Source organism: Orussus abietinus, unplaced genomic scaffold (assembly GCF_000612105.2).
Source record: "Orussus abietinus isolate OABI.00-Male unplaced genomic scaffold, Oabi_2.0 scaffold135, whole genome shotgun sequence".
NCBI classification, from domain to species: domain Eukaryota; kingdom Metazoa; phylum Arthropoda; class Insecta; order Hymenoptera; family Orussidae; genus Orussus; species Orussus abietinus.
The window spans coordinates 157,030-184,015 of record NW_019394288.1 but is presented as its reverse complement, the minus strand read 5'-3'; the positions used below and the strand labels follow the sequence as shown (position 1 = coordinate 184,015).

The following is a 26,986-nucleotide window of genomic DNA, read 5'->3' as shown; positions in this document are numbered from 1 at the left end:
TTTGCTCCGAGTTTACGATCTCACTTCGCGCTTCGAAAATTCCGACCGGGAGACCTCGATGCGCCGCGAATGGGAACGGACCGATCCAAAATTTAAAAATATTTCCATCGAGACAATTTTGGCCCAGGAAATCAGTGAAGAGGATTTCCGTCGTTGAGAAATTTTTCCCCGAGTTTACGATATCACCTCGCGCTTCGAAAATTAAGACTGGGAGACTTCGATGCGCCGCGAATGGGAACGGACCGATCCAAATTTAAAAATATTTCCATCGAGACAATTTTGGCCCAGGAAATCAGTGAAAAGGATTTCCGTCGTTGAGAAATTTTTTCCCGAGTTTACGATATCACTTCGCGCTTCGAAAATTAAGACTGGGAGACCTCGATGCGCCGCAAACGGGAACGGACCGATCCATAATTCAAAAATATTTCCAATAGACACAGTTTTGGTCCAGGAAATCAAAAGGATTTATAAATAGAAAGGATCAATGAAAAATACGAAAATGGGTAACGCCAATTATATTCTTATATTCATTTTCGATGTAAATACGTATCGAATAGTCGATTCCAACATGGCGGACAATGCCCACAGCCCAAAAGCGTATCGAATCGATCTATTCTTTATCGGGGCGAGATTATGGCAGGCGATCTTTGGGTAGCTTCGAGGAAAAAAAAATACCGACAGGTGTCCTAAATCATAATGAATGACAGGCTCATATCCTAGGAAGACGTCGAAGGCGACTTTCTTCTGCGCGTGTACTCAGGAGTTACGGGCAGTGCGCGTTATTGCACAACCGCGCACCTACGCTCGGGTGAGCCCCGCTGCGCGGTCGTTCTTTAAAATCGCTTTACGAGACGGTATTACGATACCTAACTCGTAACCTGACAAACTATGACAAACTAGAACAAGACGACGTCGTATCCGTTCTTCGCCGACGCGCTTCGTCGTCCCGATACAACAATTGCATACGTTATCGGAATTAACGAAGGCCCGACGCGGCGGGGAAAGTTTGCGGAATGAGATGTTTCTTGAACTTTGATCCGGATGTTCTGCCGTTGCAAGGCCTCGAAAAAAAGACGCGTTACCAACATGGCAACTCGCGGGACCTCGAGAACCCGTTGACCGGATAAAACGACCCTCCGTTATGCACTTATGCACCTCCAAACGATGCATTATGCGCACGACCGAGGAAACGCGTTATGCGCATAGATCGATTCGTTTTCTATCTACGCCTAGGGAGAATTAACCGGAACTCCGTGATTGCCTTACGATTACGGATTTTCCGGCACGGATCTTTTTATTACGATGTACTCTTATAGCACGGTTTTTTTGTTACGAGTTTCTTTTTTTTTTTTAATTATTATTTTTAACGCGGTTTATGTTGCGGTCATGAATCCTCGAATGTGAATGCGTAATTCATGGTTTTAAGGGGGTTGGTAGGTTGTAATGTACGTGTTTATCTATGTGTGCTTTAATGAGTATGAACTTGTACGGGGTATATGTACTTACAGGACTGTTTTGCGGAGTTTGAAATAAAATGGTTTTAAATTGTTTGACAATGGCAGATTTTAGGGGGCTGGAAATTTATCATCTTTTACGGTGTACAAGATTCTGGGGAATGGGAAGTCGGGAATAAAAAATTAAGGGGCTTTTAGAAATTAGAAGGGATTATGTAAAAATCGACGTCTCCAATTTGTTACGAAAATTTCGATCCAAGTGCTGTCAACGATTAAAGTGTAAATAGTGATTTTTATTGACTTTTTTTTTAGACTCGCGAAATTTCATTTTTTATAAACTATTTTTAAAATATCTATAAAGAAATTTGAAAAGAATTGAAATTTCATGAGTTTCAGGACCTTCCTTATAGCCTTCCTATTCACGTTGTAAAGTTTCGAACTATTCGGTAAACCGAGTTGGGAGAAAAGTTTTATAAACAAGACCTCTTTGACGCCACTTTCACATCACCTTAATGGTGTATTAAGTTACGGGTTGAAAAAGTGGTGTACACGAAAATGTTTTGGGAATTCGTTGACCTTTCGAGTAATTTCATGTACCAGGGGACTATTTCGAGCCGAGTTATTTCGGATGTGGAAAGAAAAGAGTCGGAATCCAGTCGGAGATCTCGATCTCAATGGTCGCGATGTAACTGGTTCTCTACCGGACTTATCCAGGAATTGCGTGGGTGCCGGAGGACTCGATTCTCGCCCACCTTCGATCGATTCGCGACGAACAATGGTACTGCCGTGTGATTCGACCTATCGAGCCGTTCGATTAACGGTCGATGCACGGCTGGAGGGACGATCGAAACGTCTCATAAACAGAGGTCCATCTTACGCGGAATCCGCGTAATCGAGGTTTTTAACCCTTTGCGGACGAGTGTCGGCAAATAGCCGCCCAAAAGCCTTTATAAAGGAAAAGTCGCGTCCGCAAAGAGTTAATAACTAAGTGCATTTATCTCCATCTATTTGCGACCCTTTTCCGTCATATACTCATACCCAACATTAATCGTAATATTAAAGATACGTATAAGATTTATATTATAATATTCGTCCAAGCACCTTCAAGATATATTTTTCAGGAATTTCGTGTAATACGTTTGCGTGCTTAAAAATGTGTTATTTGTTTACTTTTAATTTTAAGCATTACTCGTAACACTGAGTATATGTACTCGATTCGGGAAACCGTGCAACTAATCTTTTTTCAAGATACCTACATTTGTAAGAAATCTCATACACAGGTATTATTAATATTTTGAGGAATTGGTAGGTGTAAAAATAGGTAGGAAAGTAAGAAATCCATGAATAAATTATGAAATGAAGTAGTAGCTAATAAAACGTATTATCTTTGTCATAATCTCGTACAGTCAGAAAGAATTGTTTCAAATTATCGAGATGAGTCCCAAATTTCTTTGTTTTTTATTTAACAAAATGACAGAAAATACCGGATAAACTTTCGCCTCAACTCGATGTACGAGCAGTAGTATATATGGATTTCTAAAAAATGTATGCAATATAATTTTGACGTATACATTAACTTCTTAATGTATTTTTTCTTATAACATATAGTTCATTTACTTTCTATTTTAAACGTCATTGTACTCGATGTTCATGCGCACCTACGTTTAAAATATCGATCGTTTTCATTGATCGGGGAGCCGAAAACTCATTTTTCATTATTACATTCGTCCCACCGAGACGCACTTTTGTTACTTCATTTTCTTCACTCATACTCAATAGATTTGTAGCGTTGATCAAACTCCGGGGTATATTTTCACTACATAATTTATTTTTTATTATGTGACTCAAGTACTCTCCATTTTAAACGTTATTGTACTCGATGTCGATGCACGCCTACGTTTAAAGTATCGATCGCTTTCATTGATCGAGTCGAAAATACATTTTTCATTATTACATTCGTTCAATCGGTTCGCACTTTCGTTACTTAATTTTCTTCACTCATACTCAATAGATTTGTAGCGTTGATCAAACTCCGGGGTATATATTCACTACATAATTTATTTTTTATTATGTGACTCAAGTACTTTCCATTTTAAACGTTATTGTCCTCGATGTCGATGCACGCCTACGTTCAAAGTATCGATCGTTTTCATTGATCGGGGAGCCGAAAACTCATTTTTCATTATTACACTCGTCCCACCGAGACGCACTTTCGTTATCTCTTTCACTTTCTTCGCTCAAGCTCGATAGACTCGTAGCGAGTCGCTTTCTCGCGGAGCTTCAACGCTGATCCTCGTATAACGACCTCCGACCGCTCCGATGCTTTCCGATACATCGAACGGCAATAACCATCGAGGGGAGGGCTGAATGGCGAAACGAATCGTATATCTCGACCGAGTCCCCGTATCGGGATTTCATAAGGCGCGAGAAATCACGCTCGTCGCGCGATAAAAGCGCGTTATGCGTGAACGGTCTTTCATAACGCGTTACCGTCGCGACGCGACGTCGTCGTTGAAATCGTTGCTCGATTGTGTCGCCAATCCGAGATCTCGTCGAATTGGCCCCCGATACGATCGATCAATAAATATTAATGAGAACATTAAAACGGCCTCGCCGTAGATGCCCTAAACGGACGATAATATGTCGACGCTATCAGCGCGGACGCCTCGACGAAGTGTTATCATTTTCACTATTTTCGGTAGAAAGTAGATTTGTATAAAATAATTCCGTCATTTTGTTAATTGACTCGTTACAAAACGATGATTCTGCATTTCGGTATTCGGAGATACTTCGATCACCTCGGACGCCTCGACGAAATGTTATCATTTTCACTATTTTCCGTAAATAGTTGATTTATATAAAATAATTCCATCATTTCGTTAATTGGCTCATAGCGATACCATGATTCTGTATTTCGATATTTGGAGAAATTTCTATCACCGCGGACGTCTCGACGAAATTTTATCATTTTCACTATTTTCCGTAAATAGTTGATTTATATAAAATAATTCCATCACTTCGTCAATTAGCTCATCGCGATACAATGATTCCGTATTTCGATATTTGGAGAAATTTCTATCACCGCGGACGTCTCGACGAAATTTTATCATTTTCACTATTTTCCGTAAATAGTTGATTTGTATAAAATAATTCCATCATTTCGTTAATTAACTCGCTACAATTATAATTATTTCGTATTTCGGTATTCGGAGATATTTCGATCACCGCGGACGTCTCGTCGAAATATTATCATTCTCACTATTTTCCGTACGTAGTTGATTTGTATAAAATAATTCCATCATTTCGTCAATTAACTCGCTACAATTACAATTATTTCGTATTTCGGTATTCGGAGAAATTTCGATCACCGCGGACGCCTCGACGAAATGTTATTCTCACTATTTTCCGTACGTAGTTGATTTGTATAAAATAATTCCATCATTTCGTCAATTAACTCGCTACAATTACAATTATTTCGTATTTCGGTATTCGGAGATATTTCGATCACCGCGGACGTCTCGACATGTTATCATTCTCACTATTTTCCGTAAATAGTTGATTTGTATAAAATAATTCCATCATTTCGTTAATTGGCTAAATTGATATTTTGCCGCAAATTGGACCTCCTTGATGTCGATCGTCCGACACGTAACTTTTCCTTTATTTTCTATTACTCGCCATGACGTCATCGCGATTATATTTTGCCAATCAGAAATCAGTCGCGCGTTACTCTTCGAGTCTTGTTTCAACATTGCTAGAAAACGCCCAATTATGCACCCGAGCACCTCTTACGGTAGCGCAACAAGGAGGCGTAATTACGCACGTAAATCACGCGACGCTCGTATCATACCAGATCGAATTGAGATCTCAGTCGGCGCTCCGGGCTCGGTAAGCGTGTAATACACGTAAGGAGCGATTGCGAAAACCCTGAAGTTCATTACTATGCGGAGGAAAGCGACAATCGATACTTATTATCGAACCATATATCACCGTATCGACATCGTGAATGTACATCGAGAATACAATTTCTTTCCTACAAGAAAATTATTTCCTTGAACGGAGTTGAAAAAAATATATATATATATATAGCCTAAAATAAAAAAAATATAGTATTCGTTACTATAATAATGCCGAATGTTTAACTCGGATGCATTGCAGAGAACACTTCATATCTTAAAATAATAAAGTAAGAAATCGATACCATACATTTTCTTTCTTGAAGGTGAAGTAAAACACGTCGCCGACGTTTGTTTTTATATTGACAGCTGGGTCGAATTATATTGGGTATTGTAATAAATGGCATACTCCACCTGTTGTTTTCGTACAATAATTATAAGGAAATCGAAGTAAAACTCCAGAAATCCTCTGGATTCTTGGTTTCTGAGGCCCTAATTGACTGCGGTGGGACCCTCTGCGCCATCTGTGATTTCCAGGTCAACTAAATTTTCACTCCGAGACCTCGTATTCCCATCGTTTTAGCATAGAAGCGCATACAACACTTTTTTTGCCTTTATCCCGTTCGAATACGAGTTTATCGATTACCAGAGTGTTCTACATTGTCGTAAAATTGTCCTGACCCTTTCGATTCTCACATCAGAGCCTTCGATAATTGTATATCGATCGAAATATGAGAGCTCGACGCCATTTTGGTTCTGATCTGGGCTGAGTTAAAAAATTGTTTTAAAAAATCCAAATGTTGAATGTGCCAGGACAATTCCTAGATGATCACGAGTAATGTGTCAAAGTTTCGGATAATTTGGTTCAATACCCTTAAAAAAAAAAATGTGTTTTATTAGAATCGACTGATTTGAGGGGAGTTTCACTTCACCTTAATGACGGAAAAAACCGACTTTGTGGGTCATCGGTCCCGGGACTTGGTGGAGTGCTTTCGTAAGTACTTTCCTGGCCGCGCAATTAGCATGTTAAGTAGGAATAGGGTTTCAGTTAGCCGATTAGCCGGTCTAATTCGCCGGCACCTCTCGGGCCCCATTGGTATTCCGCGCGGGTTCGACCTTCCTCCTTTTTTCGGGCCCTCCCCGGGCCTTATTTACGATCGAACCGGCGAAATGTTAATTCATATCGGGGTCGGATGTAAAATATAATCGCGAAGACACGCCCGTAAGTGCATATATACACGAGCAGTCGATGTATCGACGAGTTCGACCTCCGATGTCGGGGTCCCCGACATTACCGATATTTAGGGACCCTCGATCATTTTTTTCATATTTTACGGGGCCCACTCTTGCTATCCTTTTTTATAACTTAAGGCTCGGTACACGAATTAAAGGGAGAAGAAACGAGGCGTAACTTCGCCTACAAATTACGCTCGATGAAATATCGGGGCGAAGTGCGAGAATTCTTACACGGAGAACAAAAAAAAATTTCTATTAACTCTTTGAACGCGGAGCCATTTCGACATATGGGCGAAATTCCTTTGACCGTGCAGGCAATATTGGACCAAACGTCGGCCGCCTTTAGGCGCTCTTAGTTGCCAAAGGGTTAAACTTACAGTATGCAAAATGTAATTACATTATGTAAAATGTACAGACTTTATTCGGTGAAATAAGGACTGCAGATTATTTCCGTTAGCGTTACGATGAAGCTTTTGTTACACAAATCCGTAAAAATTACGGATTAATGTCTATTGCAATTACATGTAAGTGCAGAAATTATGAAAATGTTTCTGCTACTGTACATGTGAAAAAGTAACATTAACTTAATTAATCCGTTAATGGGGCAGTTGTTAACCGTATCGTGAACGACAATTGCCAACAGGTAGGCTTTTGTAACTTAAGACTCTTATTTTTCTCCGTGTAATGTCCATTGCTTTTAAGTGAAATTTTGGGCTTTCTGTATTTTGGCGTTACATAAAATACAGAATATTCCTTGACGATATATTGAAAAATTGCAGCTGCCCTGTTTCTTAGTTTCCATTTTTTTTTTCTTATGAAAATGAATGTTTAGTAACAAAGGGCTGTAAGCTGTCTTTGATACAAATTCTGTAGCAATATATAGGGATGTCAATGAAATAGAAAATTCACCAAATACATTCTTGATCCCAGTTTCAATTACAAAAATACTTCAAATTGCTCTGTAAAGAGTGGAAACCATTTTTACTAAATACGATAGTACATTCATTCGTTTAAAAACTAACGTCATATATGTTGCCGAATGTTAAGAACATTTTGCCCGACGTAATACATGTATATCTACTCCAAAACTTATATTTTCCCTCAAAATCATACATCTATAAAAAATCTCCACAATTTTCCATTTAATCTAACCAAATAGAAAAATTAAAATCTAAATGTAACCAAAAAAATAAGAAACTCTATTTGAAAACATTTTATTTGACGAGCGCTCGAAGTATGCTCATAGTACTTATTATCGTCATTGTTCTAATGCTCTGCAAATAAAATGTTAGTTTCTAATTTTTTTTTTTTTCATTTGGATGGATCAAATAGAAAAACGCGTAGATAGGTATCGAGTAGAAAAGGTTTATTTTATTATATTAACTTAATACAAATTTTACAAAATGGTTCCTAGCGACGTCATTTATATTGAGCATGCTTGGTTTATCTATTTCCTCTTTATCCATTCGCAGAATATTTCTTTTTAAACGAGATTGCCCTTTGATGGTACAGACAGTACCGATTGCAAGAATGACTACCTTAATGCGCCTGCGCGAATCGTTTCCTGACTTTCACGCGGACTCGTAAGTGATTCCAATATTCGTAACGCATTTCATCCCAGAAGTTGTAACGATGGTCGTAAAGCAGAGTACCATCTCCGGGCACCCTTTATTACTGGCAATCCTCGCGACGTATCTATACAATTTAACCAACCCATGCGATCTGCTCTTGAATGGCGAAAGCGGGACATTTTCGCAGGTCGGTCGAAATTTACCATCTCCGCTTCTTCCTCGACAGCTCTTTTTTCGTGTAAAACAGGCCTCGATCGACTTGGTCCCTCCGAAACGATGACACATAACTTGGCTCTGAAAAATGTACACCTATCCTATGCATAAAATTTCATTTTTCATCCGATATAAAAATTGTTCATACAAAAATGCATTATAGACATCAAGACCTTTAACCCATTGGCTACTAAGAGCGCCTAAAGGCGCCCAACGTTTGGTCCAATATTGCCTGCACGGTCAGAGGAATTTCGCCCATATGTCGAAATGGCTCCGTGTTGAAAAGGATATGAAAGAGTCACTCTACACATTTAACGCGTCAAAGTATATATAAAATTTTTCTCCAAACTGGGTGCATCGAGTCATTTGGAACTTCGGCACGTAATTATGGAGGCTCTAAGGAAGAACGTGGTGCTTATGAAATTTCACTTTTTTTTTTTAATATGTATTATATAAATTATTTTATTAGTTATAGTATATAAATTATTTTCTTTATCAAAATCGGGATCTCCCGAACACCAGGTTCCACCTTAGGGCCTCTATAATGGGATTCTGAAGTTTCCAAAGATTCAGTTTATCCAATGTGTTCATTCAGTATAAATATTATAACATTTTATGTATATAGAATGAACCTTGTATATCAACGAAGAGCTAATCACTCGGAAATCAGTGGCCTTCAATAATTGTGTATCGATCGAAATATGCGAACTCGACGCCGTTCTGGTTCTGGTCTGGGCTAAGTTGAAGAATTTTGTCTTGAAAAATCCAATTGTTGAATGTGTCAGGACTATTCTTGGATGATCACGATGTGTCAAAGTTTCGGGCAGTTTCTTCCAATACCCTTAAAAAAAGGTGTTGTATTCGAATCGACTGATTTGAGGGGGGTTTCACTTCACCTTAAATCGACCCACTGGTCGCGAATTCGGCAGGCCCGAGGTTGGGCGTCGGGGTCCCTTTAATGAAGTTTCTCACGAGAAAATTTATCTCAGCCGACTGGCCGTCTTTACGATCCTCCGGAGCCCCCTTAACGATCCATAAAGATCTAAGTTTGGTACCACTGCATTAAAAGGTTAATTCCCGAGTCCCGAGGTCGGGGGGACGTAAAGTAAATCCAGCTGAAAATGCGCACACCCACCTCCGAGGGTCCGCCATATTCCTTCGTCCCGGCCTCTTGGTCGCTCCCTCTTTTCTCGGCAAGCACGTAACGAATGACGATTTACCATGGGCTTCCAGGAAAACGGATGTCTCTACTCGCACATAAGATGGGGCGAGGCCTTCGTCGTGGTCTACAGCGTGACGTGCAAGCGCAGCTTCCAGGAGGCGAGGGGACTCCTGAAGCAGCTTGCCGATCTGCGGCTGCCATCCTACTTTACCGCCCTCTTGCTCGGCAACAAGCGAGATCTCGATCATGCACGGTGAGTATGTCGACCGTCGCCAACCCGTTTCATGGATATTGCCAGGAAAAAGAAAAGAAAGGGAGGAAACGTGTACTAAAAAGACGACCCGACGACGGGGCGAATTTGTTGGGCGCCTCCACCGTGGTCGGTATAAGGAGCTCTCCCATTCTGTGATCTTTTTTTTTTTTCTCGACAATGAGTCCTTGCCAAGTTGGCCAGAAGCAACACGGGGGACAGAATATAATATAATATATATAAATAAACTGACAGACAAAAAAATACGTTGTGTGCAGATTTGTCCGTGGTCCAATCAAATTTTGCACAAAAGATACTTCGAACGGGGCGAATTTGTTGGGCGCCTCCACCGTGGTCGGTATAAGGAGCTCTCCCATTCTGTGATTCTCTTTTTTTTTCTCGACAATGAGTCCTTGCCAAGTTGGCCAGAAGCAACACGGGGGACAGAATATAATATAAAATATAATATATATAAATAAACTGACAGAAAAAAAAAAACGTAGTGTGCAGATTTGTCCGTGGTCCAATCAATTTGTGCGCAAAAGATACTTCAGAAGTGGAGTCTTTATCAGGAATTAATGAATTGTAAGAAGATTGGATCGATTTGGTTTTTCCATTCATTCTTTCATAATCCGTAATCGCTCTATGCTCAGAAGAAATAAAGTTAAACGTTATCGTGGTTAAACATTAAGAACTGTAATACGGGCGCCAGTTCTCAAAGAGATACCAGAGATATTTATGCAACAGCAAAAAAGAGAAGAAATAGCTTTACAAATTGCAATGTTACTCTCCCCCTCTGTAGTTGTACAATAGCCTTCCGTACAACGCGGTTAATGTCACACGCTATATGAATTTGCGTTATAAGATATCGTGCCGTACGGGAATTTTCGCTCGTATATCGCGAAATATAAAAAGGCGCGTTGTAGGAAAATTTACGCGGTATATGAAAACAGTAATCGCAATATCTTTGGGATTTTACAAAAATTCCATTTGTAAGTACTCGCCTTAGACGGTAGTCTACTGTATATCGTATCCCTCTATGGACTGATGCCTATTGAACAACTCGTAGTGGTAATGTTTAACGCAATTTTTTTTTTCCTTTAAGTACCGAAACTTACCACTTCGCGTTCACGGCGCTAGGTTCCAACTCCGCCGACCGGCGTCTTTCCTGCCGGAGAAATCAGCCGATCGAAAAGCGATCCGATTTTTCCCGGCTGCCGAAAGCCGACTTCACTTTCCACCTTGCTCGGTAATAGGATCCGAGAGTTCCCTAGACGACGTTGCGTGTGCACCGCGCGTGCACCACGCGTGCACCGTAAGAGCGTACACGCGATGCGCTTCGTTTTGTCCCCCATTCGAGATCCGCGGCCCTTTCGACCCGTTTCCGAAATAGCGCATCATGGGTGTGTAGAAACGAAGCTTTAAGGCGAAACGAAAGTGCCATTTGAGGAGTCAATCGTTTATGAAACTTTCCTCCGAACTGGATACTCCATATCGTTGCAAATTTTGCCACGTGGATATGGAGGCCCTGAAGAAGGTGCCGTCGCCCATGAAATTTAATTATTTCGCAATTTTTTGTAAAGTTAAATCACCTTAAGGTGATATGAAAGTGGTTTTTGGAGAGTCAATTGTTTATGAAACTTTCCTCCGAACTGGATGCGCCGTATCGTTTTAAATTGTCCCTCGTGGATATGGAGGCCCTGTAGAAGGTGCCGACGCCTACGCAATTTCATTGTCTCGCAATTTTTTTATGACGTTAAATCACCTTAAGGTGATTTAAGGAAATGGTTTTTGGGGAGTCAATCGTTTATGAAACTTTTCTCGATATAATTGCAAACATTTATACCGTTGGTGCAGTTATTCCTGCAATAAGGGGTAAACATTTATCATCAACGTCGTCCTTTGCCCGAAGCGCAATTCTTTTTCCGTGCAGAAGTTTAAGAGCGATTTTCCACGATGAAGCTCACAACTAAAAATAATTTAATGTGGCAATTAAAAAATCAACAGACACCGCATATCGAGGTGCAATTCTTTCTCCGTGCAGAGATTAAAGAGCGAATTTCCACGATGCTGCTCACCGCTAAGAAACTTAATACGGCAATGAAAAAAAAAAAAAAAAAAAACGAAGAAACACCGCGCCTCGAAACAGAGTAAAGATGTAGGAAGTGCTGCCAATTGAGTGCTCGAAATATATAAAAGCCTCTTCGGGGCCCTCTTCGAGGCGACGCCGAGAAACCCGAAACGGGTCGTCGCGGCGCCAGGAATCGGCACGGCCTCACCGCCGTCGTGCGTGTCGTCGAGGTACAAAACCTCGGTACAACCTCGGTACAACCTCCGTACAACCGGACCCCGTCACACCCGGCAGTGGTCGGTACGAGTCCGCTCACCTAGAAACCGTTTCACGCGATCCACTCGATCGTCTTACTCTTACACCCGTGCTCTCGTGCCCGACTCGATCGAGTCCTAATGCGAACGCTTACCGGATGCATTCCGATCGATCGGCTCGATCGATCGACTGGACACGCCGATCGCGAGAGAGCGATCCAGAGCTTGCAGGGGCTTTCGAGGTAACCGCGATTCGGCTCCGATTCTGCTCCGATTTTGCTCCGATTTTGCTCCGATTTTGCTCCGATTTTGCTCCTATGCACACCGCTGGAAGAGATGCAGCTCCTGCAAGGTGCAGCTTTGCAGCCAGGGGTACCGGATCCCACCCACGAAAATGTGGAATCACCCTCTAGAAATTATCGTACACTTTCAGAGGATATGAAAGAGTCAGCCTGTATATATCTGAGAAGATCCCACGCACAAAAATGATGGACCACCCTCAAGAATTTATCGTACATTTTAATAGGATATGAAAGAGTCAGCCTGTATATATCTGAGAAGTCAAATCGTCGGGGAAAGTATTCTCCAAATAGGGCGTACCGATTCGTTAAAAATTTTCCCACGGGTATATGGAGGCCTTAAAGTACTTGCAACTCATGAAATTTCAATTTTCATCGAAAATTTATTTACTTATCATGGACTAGAACCAGCGTGGCGTGGTCCGTGAATATATGTATGTATATGTTCCATGAATTGATTACAGCTGTTTTTAACAGTGATAATAAAAGTCGGTTGTATTTTTTGGTTCTTTAATATTCAATGGGAAAACGATCCGAGCTTGTAACATTTTAGGGGGGGATTCGTGAGGACATTTTGCAGATCGTTAGGGGATAAATAATAATTTGCAAATTCTGGGCAGCGACGAGGAGAAAGTAGTTCCAGATCGGCAACTCTCCCCTGTCCACGCGGTGATAAGAAAAATGTAATTGCATCTAACTTCTAATCCGGCGAATGAAAAAATAGTCACCTATAGTAGTACTACTCGGTACAAGTTGCATTTAACTCGAAGGAGATAAAACGACGCGTTAAATAAACAGGATGCCAATGGAAAAAAACGTCTCAATTGACTCCGATTTCCATCGGACTTATTCCTTATTTCCGAGTCGGTCGAGTAAGTTGCGTCATCACCTAACCTCACAAATTTAGCTCAAATCCTACAAATCTCAGAACGTTTTTTTTTTTTTTATACATAAAAAGAGTAATTTTCAGGATTCATATTTTCATTTACTTAACTAAAAACCTTCGGTGTATCTTGTATATAAATGGAATTAATCTTGGAACCACATTCTTTACAAGAGAACTGCAAATTTCCAACGTTCAAATTCCTGGGAGTTTAGACAAACACCTTCGTTCGTGCGGATTTACTTTTGCCTTCTTGGTTTTGATTGGTTACAAAAAGAGATTCTTTTTATTTTATTAGATTATAGGAAATGAGAGGTTATGAAGAAATTCCCTGTAAATCCTGAAATTTGCTCTTGGTCCATTGTCGCAACGTAGCATCCTAATCGCGCCGAGGAAAGGATGCTGTAGATTTATTTTCGCCTTCCTGGTTTTAAGTAGTTACAAGAAGAGATTCTCTTTATTTTATTAGATTATAAGAAATGAGAGATTATCAAGAAATTCCCTGTAAATCCTGAAATTTGCTCTTGGTCCATTGTCGCGACGAGGCGTCCCAATCGCGCCGAGGAAGGGATGCTGTGGATTTATTTTCGCCTTCTTGGTTTTGAGTGGTTAGAAGAAGAGATTCTCATTATTTTATCTGATTATAGAATATGAGAAATTATCAAGAAATTCCCTGTAATCCCGAAAATAGATCTAGGCCCATTGTCGTCGCGACGAGGCGCGTTAATCGCGCCGAGGAAGGGATGCTGCGGATTTATTTTCGCCTCCTTGGGTTTCGATTGGTTACAAGAAGAGGAACCTAAGGTCACCTGGCGCCGTTTGAGCTCCACGAAGACCCCATTTCGGACGATCCTCTTTATTTTATTAGATGATAGAAAATGAGAGATTATCAAGAAATTCCCTGTAAATCCCAGGAATAGATCTGGGTCCATTGTTGTCGCGACGAAGAAGGGATACTGCGGATTTATTTTCGCCTCCTTGGTTTTCGATTGGTTACAAGAAGAGAACCCTAAGGTCACCTGGCGCCGGTCGGGCACCACGGAGATCCCATTTCGGACGATCGTCGAGTTTCCTCGACCTCGTGTCGCGCGGAATGCGGTTCCGCTCGGCGGCGGGGGACGCGTTTAAATCGATGTTGCCGTGTCCCGAGTCTCTTTCTTCGGCTCTAAAAATAAACCGCCGATTCGGAATCGCCTTAACGATCCCTGGGGACCTTTGCCTCTCGACTTCCCTCGATCGGGAGAGTCCTCGAGAGAAGCTGTCGTCATCCTCGCCGATTCCGCCCCAGGGGGTCATTGGGAGCCAATTCCCCGCAAGTCACATTACGATATTCCTCTTTGAGTACTCGCGATGCTAGGTTCCTCTTCTTTTCTTTGCGTTCCGCAAATTTTTACGGTCTTCTCAATGTTTCTTCTCCAGGATATGGAGATGAAGTCGATCCGCGGGGAATTAAAATTCAGTCCTCGGCAGAGTGTGGAAATTAAATTTCTGAAACTGTGGTTCTTTACATGTGTTCTTAACGTATCTTTTTGCATGTTTTATATATATTTATATGTTATACAGATTGTCCGTATTTCTTCTCCAGGATATGGATACGGAGAAGTCGATCCGCGGGGGATAAAAATTCAGTCCCCGGCAGGATGTGGAAATTACATTTTTTTAAGTATGGTTCTTTACATGTGTTCTTGACGTATCTTTTCGCATGTTTTTNGACGGCACCTTCGAGGGGTGTAGCCCGCCCACGCATTGGACATGATGCCTCGGAAATCATCTGATTCGACTGCCAAGGTAAAGGACGAGATGGGGAATACAAAGGAGATATGACAGAAAAATAAGCCCTAAAATGTCGAGTACACTTTCCCACGCGAAAGTATGGTTCTTTACATGTGTTCTTGACGTATCTTTTCGCATGTTTTTTTTTTTTTTTTTTTAATATATTTGTATGTTATACAGATTGTCATCTCCGTATTTCTTCTTCAGTATATGGAGAAGTCGATCCGCGGGGGATAAAAATTCAGTCCCCGGCAGGTTTTTTTTTTTGTATATATATATGTCTTGAAATTCTACACAGTGATTCAAGTGTTTAGGGTACCAGATATATACAATACGTTATAAATTTACAACAAATAATTATGGAGGCCCTAAGGAATAACGCGGCGCTCATGAAATTTCTTTTTCGAAAAAGATGTACTTATTTCGAACAAGAAACAAAAGAAGATTTATTTCTTTTCGAAAAATGAAATTTCGCGGGCAGCGCGTCCTTCCTTAGATCCTTCATAATCACGTGTTAAAGTCTTAGATAACCTGGTGCACCCAGTTTGGAGAAAAGTCATATAAATATTTGAACGTTCCGATATATATGCAATGATCCTTTCATACCACCTTAATTATCGCCTGGAGATTTGGAAGATCGATTCCCGATCTCGATCCGGCCCCCTCGGATAAATCGACCGTGCCGAGTGTCGATTGCTCGCAACAAGGTTGCTCCTTTCCGTCCCCCGATTTCGGTGAGCCCTTGATATCACTTTGTTCTTTTCCTTTTTATCGATACCCAATCGTTATCGAGTTTCGCCTTCGAGTGGCCGCGCTAGGGCGATGGAAACCGGATCCTTGGACGATGCCGCTTCGGCAGGACAGTTTTTTCCAGTTTTTCGTCCCCCTTCCTATTGGCCGAGTCGCAAACTCGTTTGGTTTCCTGCACTGGTTCGCGATCGAACTTGTGTGGGTCGATTTCGAAAGCCGGAAACGCACAGTCGGCGCAGAAGAGGACGAGGACGAGGACGAGGTTTCAGGAGTAGGTGGACGATGCGGAGGTCGCCCGTCCTGCGAGATGTCGAGATATGAAACGCGAGATATCGAGAGCGGCTCTCTAATTTTCATAAAGAGGTTCGAGGAAAATTTCAATTTTTTTTTTCGAAATTTCCATTCAATTTCTTTTTATCCGGAGACTGGAAAGAGAAGTACTTTGCCTCTTTCTTTCTGGGTGAATGCGCTTGGTCCGATTTTAGAAGTCGGACTGGGGCAGGTTGTCGAAGAAAAGGACGAAATAGGGAATAGGGAAGTAGATACCGGATATGAAATTCACAGAGGGGATGGCGAATCCCAAGATGGGGTCTGCTATCGTTTACGTGAGTTGATAAAGCCAAAAGCACGGGAATTTACTACATCTTTCTCGTAAAAGCATAACGTAGTATCAGTTCCATTCAATGGGGGTTTACTCGGTTATTTTATTTCCAAAGTCAAAGGAAATGGACGAGGCGGAAGCACTTATCCATCAGAAATATTAAAATGCAAACTACAGATATTATCCATATTTTTTCTGGGCGAGAATTCGATGGTTTTAATATTTGTTTTCTCAATTCAAAACCGCTCGGCCTGATATCGGAAATCGGAGACGTCTGATGATACTGCCAAAGTAAAGGACGACGTGGGGAATACAAAAGGGACAAGACAGAAAAATTTGCTATGAAATGTCGAGTACACTTTCCCATACAAAATACTATGATCCAAGTTACAACAGCTTCAAATTAATTTAAACAATTACTCGAATGCTTTATCATCCGTCTTTGAAACGCGAGCCCGCTCGGCTCGATATCGGAAATCGAACACGTCTGATGATACTGCCAAAGTAAAGGACGACGTGGGGAATACAAAAGGGACAAGACAGAAAAATTTGCTATGAAATGTCGTGTACACTTTCCCATACAAAATTCTAAGATTGAAGTTACAACAGCTTCAAATTATTGTAATTTAAACAACGACTCGAATACTTTACCATTCGTCTTTGCAACGCGAGCCCGCTCGGCTCGATATCGGAAATCGGACACGTCTGATGATAATGGCAAGGTAAAGGACGAGGTGGGGAATACAAAAGGGACAAGAAAGAAGAATAAGCCCTAAAATGTCGAGTACACTTTCCCACACAAAATTCTATGATCCAAGTTACAAAAGTCTCAAATTTAATTAAACGACTCGAATGTTTCACGATACATCTTTGCAACGCGAACCTGCTCGGCTTGATATCGGAAATCGAACATGTTTGACGATAACGGCAAGGTAAAGGACGAGGTGAGGAATACAAAAAGGACAAGACGGAAAATAAACCCTAAAATGTCGAGTATACTTCCCCATACAAAATTCTATGATCCAAGTTACAAAAGTCTCAAATTTAATTAAACAACAACTCGAATGTTTCACCATCCATCTTTGAAACGCGAGCCCGCTCGGTTCGATATCGGAAATCGGACACATCTGATTCGACTGCCAAGGTAAAGGACGAGATGGGGAATACAAAGGAGATATGACAGAAAAATAAGCCGTGAAATGTCGAGTACACTTTCCCATACAAAATTCTATGATCCAAGTTACAAAAGTCTCAAATTTAATTAAACAACTCGAATGTTTCACCCTCCGTCTTTGCAACGCGAGCCCGCTCGGCTCGATATCGGAAATCGGACACGTCTGATGATAAAGGCAAGGTAAAGGACGAGGTGGGGAACACAAAAGGGACAAGACAGAAAAATGAGCCCTAAAATGTCGAGTACACTTTCCCACACGAAATTCTATGATCCAAGTTACAAAAGTCTCAAATTTAATTAAACAACTACTCGGCTCGATATCGGAAATCGGACACATCTGATTCGACTGCCAAGGTAAAGGACGAGATGGGGAATACAAAGGAGATATGACAGAAAAATAAACCCTAAAATGTCGAGTACACTTTCCCACGCGAAATTCTATGATCCAAGTTACAAAAGTCTCAAATTTAATTAAACAACTACTCGGCTCGATATCGGAAATCGGACACATCTGATTCGACTGCCAAGGTAAAGGACGAGATGGGGAATACAAAAGAGATATGACAGAAAAATAAGCCCTAAAATGTCGAGTACACTTTCCCATACAAAATTCTATGATCCAAATTACAAAAGTCTCATTTAATTAAACAACTCGAATGTTTCACCCTCCGTCTTTGCAACGCGAGCCCGCTCGGCTCGATATCGGAAATCGGACATATCCGTGAACACCGGCGAGATAAAGGACGAGAAAGAGGACGAGGCTCCGGAGTGGGTGGAGGATGAAGAGATCGCCGGCACTCGAGCACTCAAACAAGATGTTAACGTCCAATCGAGTTACTCGCTTTCGTTCGATCCCTCGCCTCGTTCTTGTCCGGCGTGTCCCGATCTCGCGGGATCTCCGTCGTCCCTCGGAAGAGGAGCGAAGAATGGAAGAGGAAGAGGAAGAGGGAGAGAGGGTAAGAGCCCGAAAGAAAAGGTGGACGACACGAGAGATGCAGAAGTGGGCGACGTAGGAGACGAAAGAAGGGCCAGGGCGAGGCGGCCAGAGAGAGAGAGACGCCGATATGGGGATATCGAGAGGAGGAAGAGAGAGACGAGATAAGAACCGGCAACCAGTTTGGCGGCGATAAAAGTGCGGTTTCGCGAGGTGCGCGTTCGCCGCGTTGAAATTTCAAGATCCCTGCCAATGATAAGTTTATTAATATGCGATTTACGCCGGATACGCACTACCGGCAATAACTCGTCCGATCGCGAGTCACCTGAGTGGTTTCGCGAGGGGATCCTCTTCTCTGATCTTTATGAACTCCATTTCGCCGACAGGGAACGGCTACCGGTGGCCACGTCCCGAGGGATGCGAATGCCATGCCGCTGTTTCTTTTTTTTTGCCCCGCCGAAGGCACTTTGATTGTACCATTAAGGGGATATGAAAGTGGCATCCGAGGGGTCGATCGTTTATGAAACATTTCTTCCTTTCTTTCTTTTTTTTTTCCCCACTATCTTCCGCTAATATGGAGGTCTTGAGGAAGATCTTGACACCTGTGGGGTATCAATTATGTTGGCTTGAAACCCAAAAGTTGTTTGGAATTTTTTTTATTTTTATAACGGAAGAAATAATAAATTCATGGATATCAAGAGCTGGTTCGCGGCCTTCGTATTCATGTGAGGAATTTTCAAACGATTTGGTACACCTGACTTGATAAAAGGTTTTATAGACGAGACCTCACGGACGCCGCTTTCATATCACCTTAAGTGTTTACGGAACATTTTATACAGAAATTATTCTAGATTTTTTTTCGACTTTTCCTACAGAACATTTTTTCTATGTAAATTCGGAACTTGGAACCGAGCGCGTTTGTTTTTAATGTCTATGCAAAGGAAAAGCAAGGAGCAAAGCTATTAACAATTAAAACGAACTGGACCCTTTTATTGTTACATTCCACGGAAGTTCCGGAAAACCTTTATTTTATTTTATGGGATTTGTATATTCTCCCCGATAGTTCTTAACGATGGTAGACTTTGTCGATAGGAAAAACGTTTTAGATAATAAATATATACAAAGCGCTTCATCCTTAGGGTTACGACGATAAAAATCCTTAGATTTTTACAATTATCATTTGCCTAGGGAAAACTTATTGTAACGTCTCAGAAAAAAAAAAAACATCGTTAATGTTGCAGGAAACGGTACTGTTCAAATTTTTATCAATTACATAACATTCTGTCGCTTGTAATATTCTGTCTTCATTATTTTACAGTCATGAACACGTAGATGGGAGATGTGTAATTCTTATTTTCTTTCAGGCCAATTGTTAGTAATTTTCGGTAATTTGAACATATTGTTGCAAACAGGACTTTAATATTTGGTTCATACGCTGATCTGAATACAGCGACCGAAAATAGTTGTTGTGTTTTTTCTTCGTTTTCTTGGACGCACGGCTAAATAGTTCGGATTCCAAAACTGTTTCCAACGTAAAGCTAAACTGGTCGACCAGCTGTTTTAGGAATCCATCCTCCTATCTTTTCCCCGGCATTCTTGAGCTTTTTCTTGTTTTATCTACGTCGATTAAAGGCGACAAATTGCAGTGAGCTATGTCGACGCTTGTCTAAACAACGAAAATGGATCGCTCTGGAAGAAAATGAAAAAATTACTAAATTTGAATGAATTCACTTACATTCATCATTCAAGGTTTTTACAAAACTCAGTATACTCTTATTTGTTAAATTTACAACACTGCTATTTATTAAACTTAATTACTCAAATTTATCCTGGCTAAATTGTTGAATTCGAATAAAGCGTTCCGTCATAATCGTCAAGAGAATAAAACAATTTCATCGCGTTTTTGGGAACAAATTTTGGGATCGAAACAACGAAAATAGATCGCTCTGGGAAAAAATGAAAAAATGATTAAAACCGAATGAATACACTTACATTCATCATTTAAGGTTTTTAATAAACTCGGTATACTCTTATTTGTTAAATTTACAACACTGCTATTTATTAAACTTATTTACTCAAATTTATCCTGGCTAAATTGTTGAATTCGAATAAAGCGTTCGGTCGTAATCGTCAAGAGAATATGAAAATTCCCTCGCGTTTTTGGGAAAATAAAATAATTCCCTCTATGCACCGAAAATGTGTACTTAATGATACTTAATGTTCTCATTTATTCGAGATATTTTTCTTATCAATATTATTTATTCGAATGCAGTCTCTAAACGCGAATTACAACTGGGAAAATTCCTTCACGTACATCTGAGATGGATTGATACATCGATCACCTGTATTCGGTCGTACAATAAATATTGATACTCTTTCGGATATTACCGAAATTTGTTTGGAATTCCTGAGGGATTGTAGTTTACGACCACGTGACAGAACTGCATAACCGTTTCTCGAGTGTCGCCCAAGTTAAATGAAAAACAATGATGGCACTTGTCCAAAGAAGTCACTCACACTTGCTGCATCCAAAGATAGTTTGTTCATCCGATCCAAGATTCGGTGCCAAAGGGTGATAATGCACCTACGTACCTACTCTCTGTGAACGGTACAAATGGCAGTGTTGATAAAAATCGTGAATTCGTGATAAAAAAAAATAATGGTCTCATATCAGAGCCTTCAATATTTGTATTGTGTTGTATATTAATCGAAATATGAGAACTCAACGCCATTTCGGTACTGGTCTGAACTAACTTAACAAATTTTTGTTGAAAAATTGAAATTTTTAATGTGTCAGGACTATTCTTAGATGATCACGAGTCATGCGTCAAAGTTTCGGACAGTTTGCTCCAGTAGACTTGAAAAAAGGTGTTTTATTCGAATGGACTGATTTGAGGGGGGTTTTATTTCACCTTAACGACTCGACCCGCGCATGCGCGTGCACCCATGTGCATCCGCGTGCACTCGTATGCAGCCGTGGGCACGCGCGTCGGTTGTTGCACGCGAGTGCGGGTGGAGGGGCGCAAAAGGACGGCACCTTCGAGGGGTGTAGCCCGCCCACGCATTGGACATGATGCCTCGGAAATCGCGTGTACTTGGGAATTTAATTGCAACTATAAACATGCGCCGGTATAGTGCGTTAAAATACGAGCTTTCGCTAGAGCCCCCACGAGTCCTGATTGCAACGACGAGGGTGTCCTCTCTCTCTTCTTGCTTCGCTGCTCTTCGAGATGAAGACGTCTCTTCCTCTTAACCTAACCTAGACATAAAACGCCTTTGTAAATTTTTTAAATTGTTCAGCGGCCTTAACCGAGCAAAAAGTTACTCCTTTCTTTCTCTTTCCGGGCGATATTAATTGCTTGCGGCAATTTAAGTTATTCCGAAGGAACTTCTCGGCAACACCGAAATTGAATTGGTAGGCATCGTTGTTGTTCGAGGGGCTATTCTCTCGAAAATCAGTGAAAACTATTTTTTTTTTCTTTGCCTTTGATTTCATACGATAACCAATGATCTTTGATTTCATATGATAACCAATGATCTTTGATTTCATATGATAAACAATATGATTCGGTAACAAGTGACGTTCGGCCTTAAAACTGTGACAACGTTTCGATGATTTCCAACGATTTCCAGTGATTTCTCCTCGCAGTTTCTAGCTGATTTCCATGTAATTTTGTGCATTAAAAATGCATGATTTCCTGAGTGAATAAGACCTCTGAAACGCTGCAATTGTTTATCAGTCGTGTATGAGATAAGTTTATCTGTACACGTGCGGAAAAATATTGCGACGTTGCATGTACTGAACTTTGTTTCATATTTAAGTATTTTTGGCTCGTCATTGTGTCCTGCAGATATGAGTTCCAAATGAGGACTCATACGCAACACCCTCATTAGTCATTTGTCATATTTGACGAGGGAAATTTCATGCAAATTTCGCATCACTTTGTCTATCTGGGATAACTCATAGATAGGGCGCCTTCATAATCATTAACATCATCGAGGTAACCGTTTCGACTCTGGTCTCCCTGTATCCCTCCTACCCCTTCTCCCGTCATTTTTGCATGTACTTAACTTTGTTTCATATTTAAGTAGTTTCGGTTCGGCATTGTGTCCTGCAGATATGAGTTCCGAACGAGGCCTCATAAGCAACACCCTCGTGACTCATTTCATGATCTTTGGCGCGACAAATTTCATGCAAATTTTTGCATCGCTTTGTCTATCTGGGATTTCTATAGTACAAGCAAAATTTCATTATCAATGCCATTCTTTGCCAAAAGTACAAATGCCATTTCTTTTTCTGATGTTTTCAACGTTACTCCTAGTTCTAAACACCCCGGTTACCGTTTTGTTGCAGAGAGGTGTGCGTGGACGAGGGCCAGCAGCTATCCCTGGCGCACGGCTGCCAGTTCTACGAGGTGAGCGCAGCGGAGAGTCCCGCGGGAGCCGCCCTGGCTTTCCAGGCGCTCCTGCGGGAGGCGCGCTCGGTCCAGCTCCTGCGCGCCCTGCCGATCCGCCGGAAGCTGGGGGTCCACTCCGTCTCCAGGGTCCTGGGCACCATCTTCGGCAAGAACACCACCAAGGACCGGAAAAAAAGGCCCTCGCTCAGCATATGACGCCTCCTCTGCGCGCTCCTCCTCGGGGGTCGTGACGATCCCGGCAACAGGACCGACATCGTGGTCCTGCGCAGCAACGTGCACTCCGATCGCTGATCGCCGATCGGTCCGACACGAGGATCACCCCGAAGAGGAGCGCGCCGAAGAGGACCCGACCGGCCAGATTCGGCAGGACCCTCTTCGACCCCGAACCCTCCAGGTTGGACCACTTCCTGGCTGGCTGGAACCCACAACCGGCGCTCCAGGGGTGTCAGAGTGCGTCACTGGTGAACGGAACTAATCTCTCGCTTGGGGAGAAACGAACGCTTTCCCTTTAGCGCCGAACTACTCGAGTAGCTCGATGGGACTGTCATCTCGCGCCACTTCGCGTTGACATTCCACGATGGACCAACGTCATCATCTCGAGGTGGAACTTCGAACCCCTCGTGGCACTTCGATGGTCGAAGTGGTCGCGCGATTCCGATGTATATACGGTTGACGAGTTTGGCGAGGAGTTGGCCATTCGGCCGATTCGCTGGATGAAGATGATGGTCGTCCTCGAAGGACTCATCGCTGATCGTTAAGGGACTCCGTGATCCCTCGATGTTGCGAATCTATACCGCTTCTCTGATTCTCTGCACGATAGCGGCGGTGCCATCGAAATGGGATTTCTTGGGAGAGTCTTTTCAAAACCCATGAACAGGGTGATGTGGTGGGCACGAGGGTCTTCTCTGCTGGAGCGATGGGGGTTGCCAGTAGACGATGAGAAGGCATTCGGGTTCATGAGTGTACCGGACATTCTGGAGGATGTAACTACATCTTGTTTGTCACCAGGAGGAACCCTAATCCCTTTTGAGAAATGCGTATCGAAGGATCCAAGTGAATCCTGATGGTACAAAACACATCCTTGTCCAAAGTCTCAGGGTGGGCGATTCCTTTTTCACTGCTCAGTATTTCCGAAAATGTTCCTGGGAAGGACCTAAACGCATTCAAATTCAAAATCGTAGCACATTTTTGGATGGGAAGGCATCCAATGAGTGTACCGAATATGTTAGAGAATGGAACTATATCCTATTCGTCACCAGGAGGGACACCAATCCCTTTTGAGAAATGCGTCTCGAAAGATCCAAGTGAGTCCTGATGATACAAAACACATCCTTGTCCAAAGTCCCAGGATGGACGATTCCTTTTTCACTCCTCAGTATTTCCGAAAATGTTCCTGGGAAGGATCTAAACGCATTCAAATTCAAAACCGTAGCCCATTTTTTACCGGACTCTCTGGATGAAACGCAAACATAACTTTAAACCAATCCTGACCTCACCTTTATTGGAAGCTTTCCACATTCCCTACACAATGTTTGACTCACAAATACCAGCTTTATAAATTATGACTCTCTCGGAATTCTCCTCGTGGGTGCAAATTTCGCGTTGGTGGTGAATGGGGCGTTTCTTTAGATTCGTCCTGGTGATGGTCCAGGATCTTTGTACAGATCCGAGAGATCCCCAGACGTTGGCATCGCCGCAGCTAAGAGGGTCGCGCTGCCAGTCCTTCGAGAAAGAGACTTTTGACAGTTGTCAAATGACGGAATTACGAAGATGCTCCTAATATTGAGCCGCAGCTGATCGATCCGCTACAATGACTGGCCTCTCGTGTGCAATTACACTGTTAAAAATATCCTTTCGAAATACAATATACAAGTAGTAGACATTTCCTCAACGCACAATATTTCGAAATTTCGTACACTGAGAAAAAGTATTATTTAACCGAAACAAATATATATATCGTTGCCTGAATCATATATAATTGCAAGAAACAATTATTTTGTCGAGAAGAAAAATCATATTGTTGATTCAAACGAATTTTGTTTACTCTTCCTGACATTCCATTTGACGTATTCTGTTGTAGCAACGCATATTTCTTTCAGTCAAGTACCTATTTTTTCTCAGGGTATATACAATCGTTTTTGGAATTTTAGCATCTGAGCATACTAATTTCAAAAGACACGTATACCAAATTTCGAAATCTCTTGTAAACTAATTTTCAATCACATCTATAAGAATTAACAGGCAATTTTGAAGAAAGGTATACATACTAGTGTGACTGTCATAAGACATGTATACAAAAACTCGGATACTTTCGTGTTCTAATTTTCTACCAATTACCCGTAAACAATTACAAACATTTCGAGATAAAAGAAATTGTTGATGTATTAACAGTTGCCTCAGTTAACTATTTTCTTCAAAATTTTCAATGCCGCGGCAGAAGCGCTCACCTAGAAATGGCGTTCCTTCAATTATTATTTATCCTTCTAATATTTCTTCTATTACTTCTGGCCTGTTCGAAAGGGTTCGAGATATCAAATGATTTTTAACAGTGTGGGACTTGGTGGGATCATTTTCTTACGTGCAAAGTGATTCCTCCAGGAGGCCTCGGAGGGAACCGCGAGGAGTCTCGCGTGCAGACTTCTCCGTTTATTCGTATCGTACAAGCCAAATATGAAAGATAGCTATGAGGTGTATTTAAGACTTACGCGTCGTCTTATACGTACCGTTGGGTCATACAGGGCTGCGTGTCAAGTGGGTTATGCGTGCGTGGGACTTATGGTGGGACTCTGGACGTGTACCTTGCGAAAAGTCCTGGTCCGAGATCTCGACGACGCACGCGAAGAATTCGATTTCGCTCGTATTAGCAAACCACGTCTTGCACCCAGAGTAAAAAAGTCACTTTTCAGGAAAACCAATATTAATTCCTTGAAAAAAAAAAAAAAAATAATGAAAATCATTAGATCGTGCCATTTGAGCTGATTTAAGTCATGATTGAAATCACCGATTTCAATCAACTGACTAATTTTTTTTTTTATATTTAATGCACTGATTTAGTTGCTTTTTGAGTGCCTGCTCTGTGTATTTCTAATAATTAAATGTACATGCCTGTGTAAAGATTAATTTTTTTTATCAACAATTTTACGGATGAGACAACGCACAAAAAATTAAAATTGATCTGACTAATTTCTTTTTTATATTTAATGTACTGATTTAGTTGTTTTTTGAGTGCCTGCTCTGTGTATTTCTAATAATTAAATGTACATTCCTGTGTAAAGATTTTTTTTTTATCAACAATTCTACGGATGAGAAAACGCACAAAAAATGAAAATTATCGGATCGTCCCTCGTACACTCTCGAATTGAGGATACAAATTATGAGAATTTTTTAGTTTTATTGATTTAACCTTTTGAAAACGGAGAGTTTATTTAAATGATTAAGGTATTTAAAGAAAATTCAGATGTTATCGTGATTTTTAAAGAGTCCGCAACTTTTGTGATCAGTGCTGTACAGTGCTAAAGTTATTTATAAAATTCATACACTTTAAATATATAAGATTGTAGTAAGATGATACATTTCATGACTTAAAAAGTGGATTAGTATACACTTATCGTGAATTTCTAAATAAATTTACAGTTGTACGGTGTCACGTTGCAACTTCATGAAATTGTGGAGGAAAGTGACGACAGTAATGAGCTAAATTTGCAACAAATGCAATGAAGTTTATTTGAAAATGCCAGAAAATTTACAGTATTTTTTTTCAACAGTTTATATACATGACGTCCTTTACGCAACACCGTTTTCACTTGATATTGATTTGCCATCATTTCGGTTGCAACGCTGATGATTCCTACAAAATGAATTTCACCGGGACCAAGAAATTTCTTTAGGAAGAAACATTTAAATTGTTGCGAATAATTAATTTTTGTTTATTCTAGAATGTTACTTTTTTACTCCGTGCAAGAGCAAACAACGACTCGTGATTTAATAATGTCGGGATACTTTTTCGAAAAGCGTCATCTTAATGATGTTTGCTCCCGTTAATAGGAT

General features: G+C 41.2%; 1 protein-coding gene across 1 annotated transcript in view; it reads left to right on the top strand.

The window, feature by feature from the left end:
• LOC105700647 (ras-related and estrogen-regulated growth inhibitor) overlaps window positions 1-24,889 on the top strand; it is a gene marked incomplete at its 5' end in the record, with an annotated part of 71,167 nt that extends 46,278 nt beyond the window's left edge. Inside the window, 2 exons of the mRNA XM_023434975.1 lie at window positions 9,604-9,785; window positions 22,876-24,889. Of these exons, the coding sequence (XP_023290743.1) occupies window positions 9,604-9,785; window positions 22,876-23,134 (441 nt within the window). The remainder of the gene's footprint in view (window positions 1-9,603; window positions 9,786-22,875) is intronic.
• Between the last annotated feature and the right edge of the window lie 2,097 nt (window positions 24,890-26,986).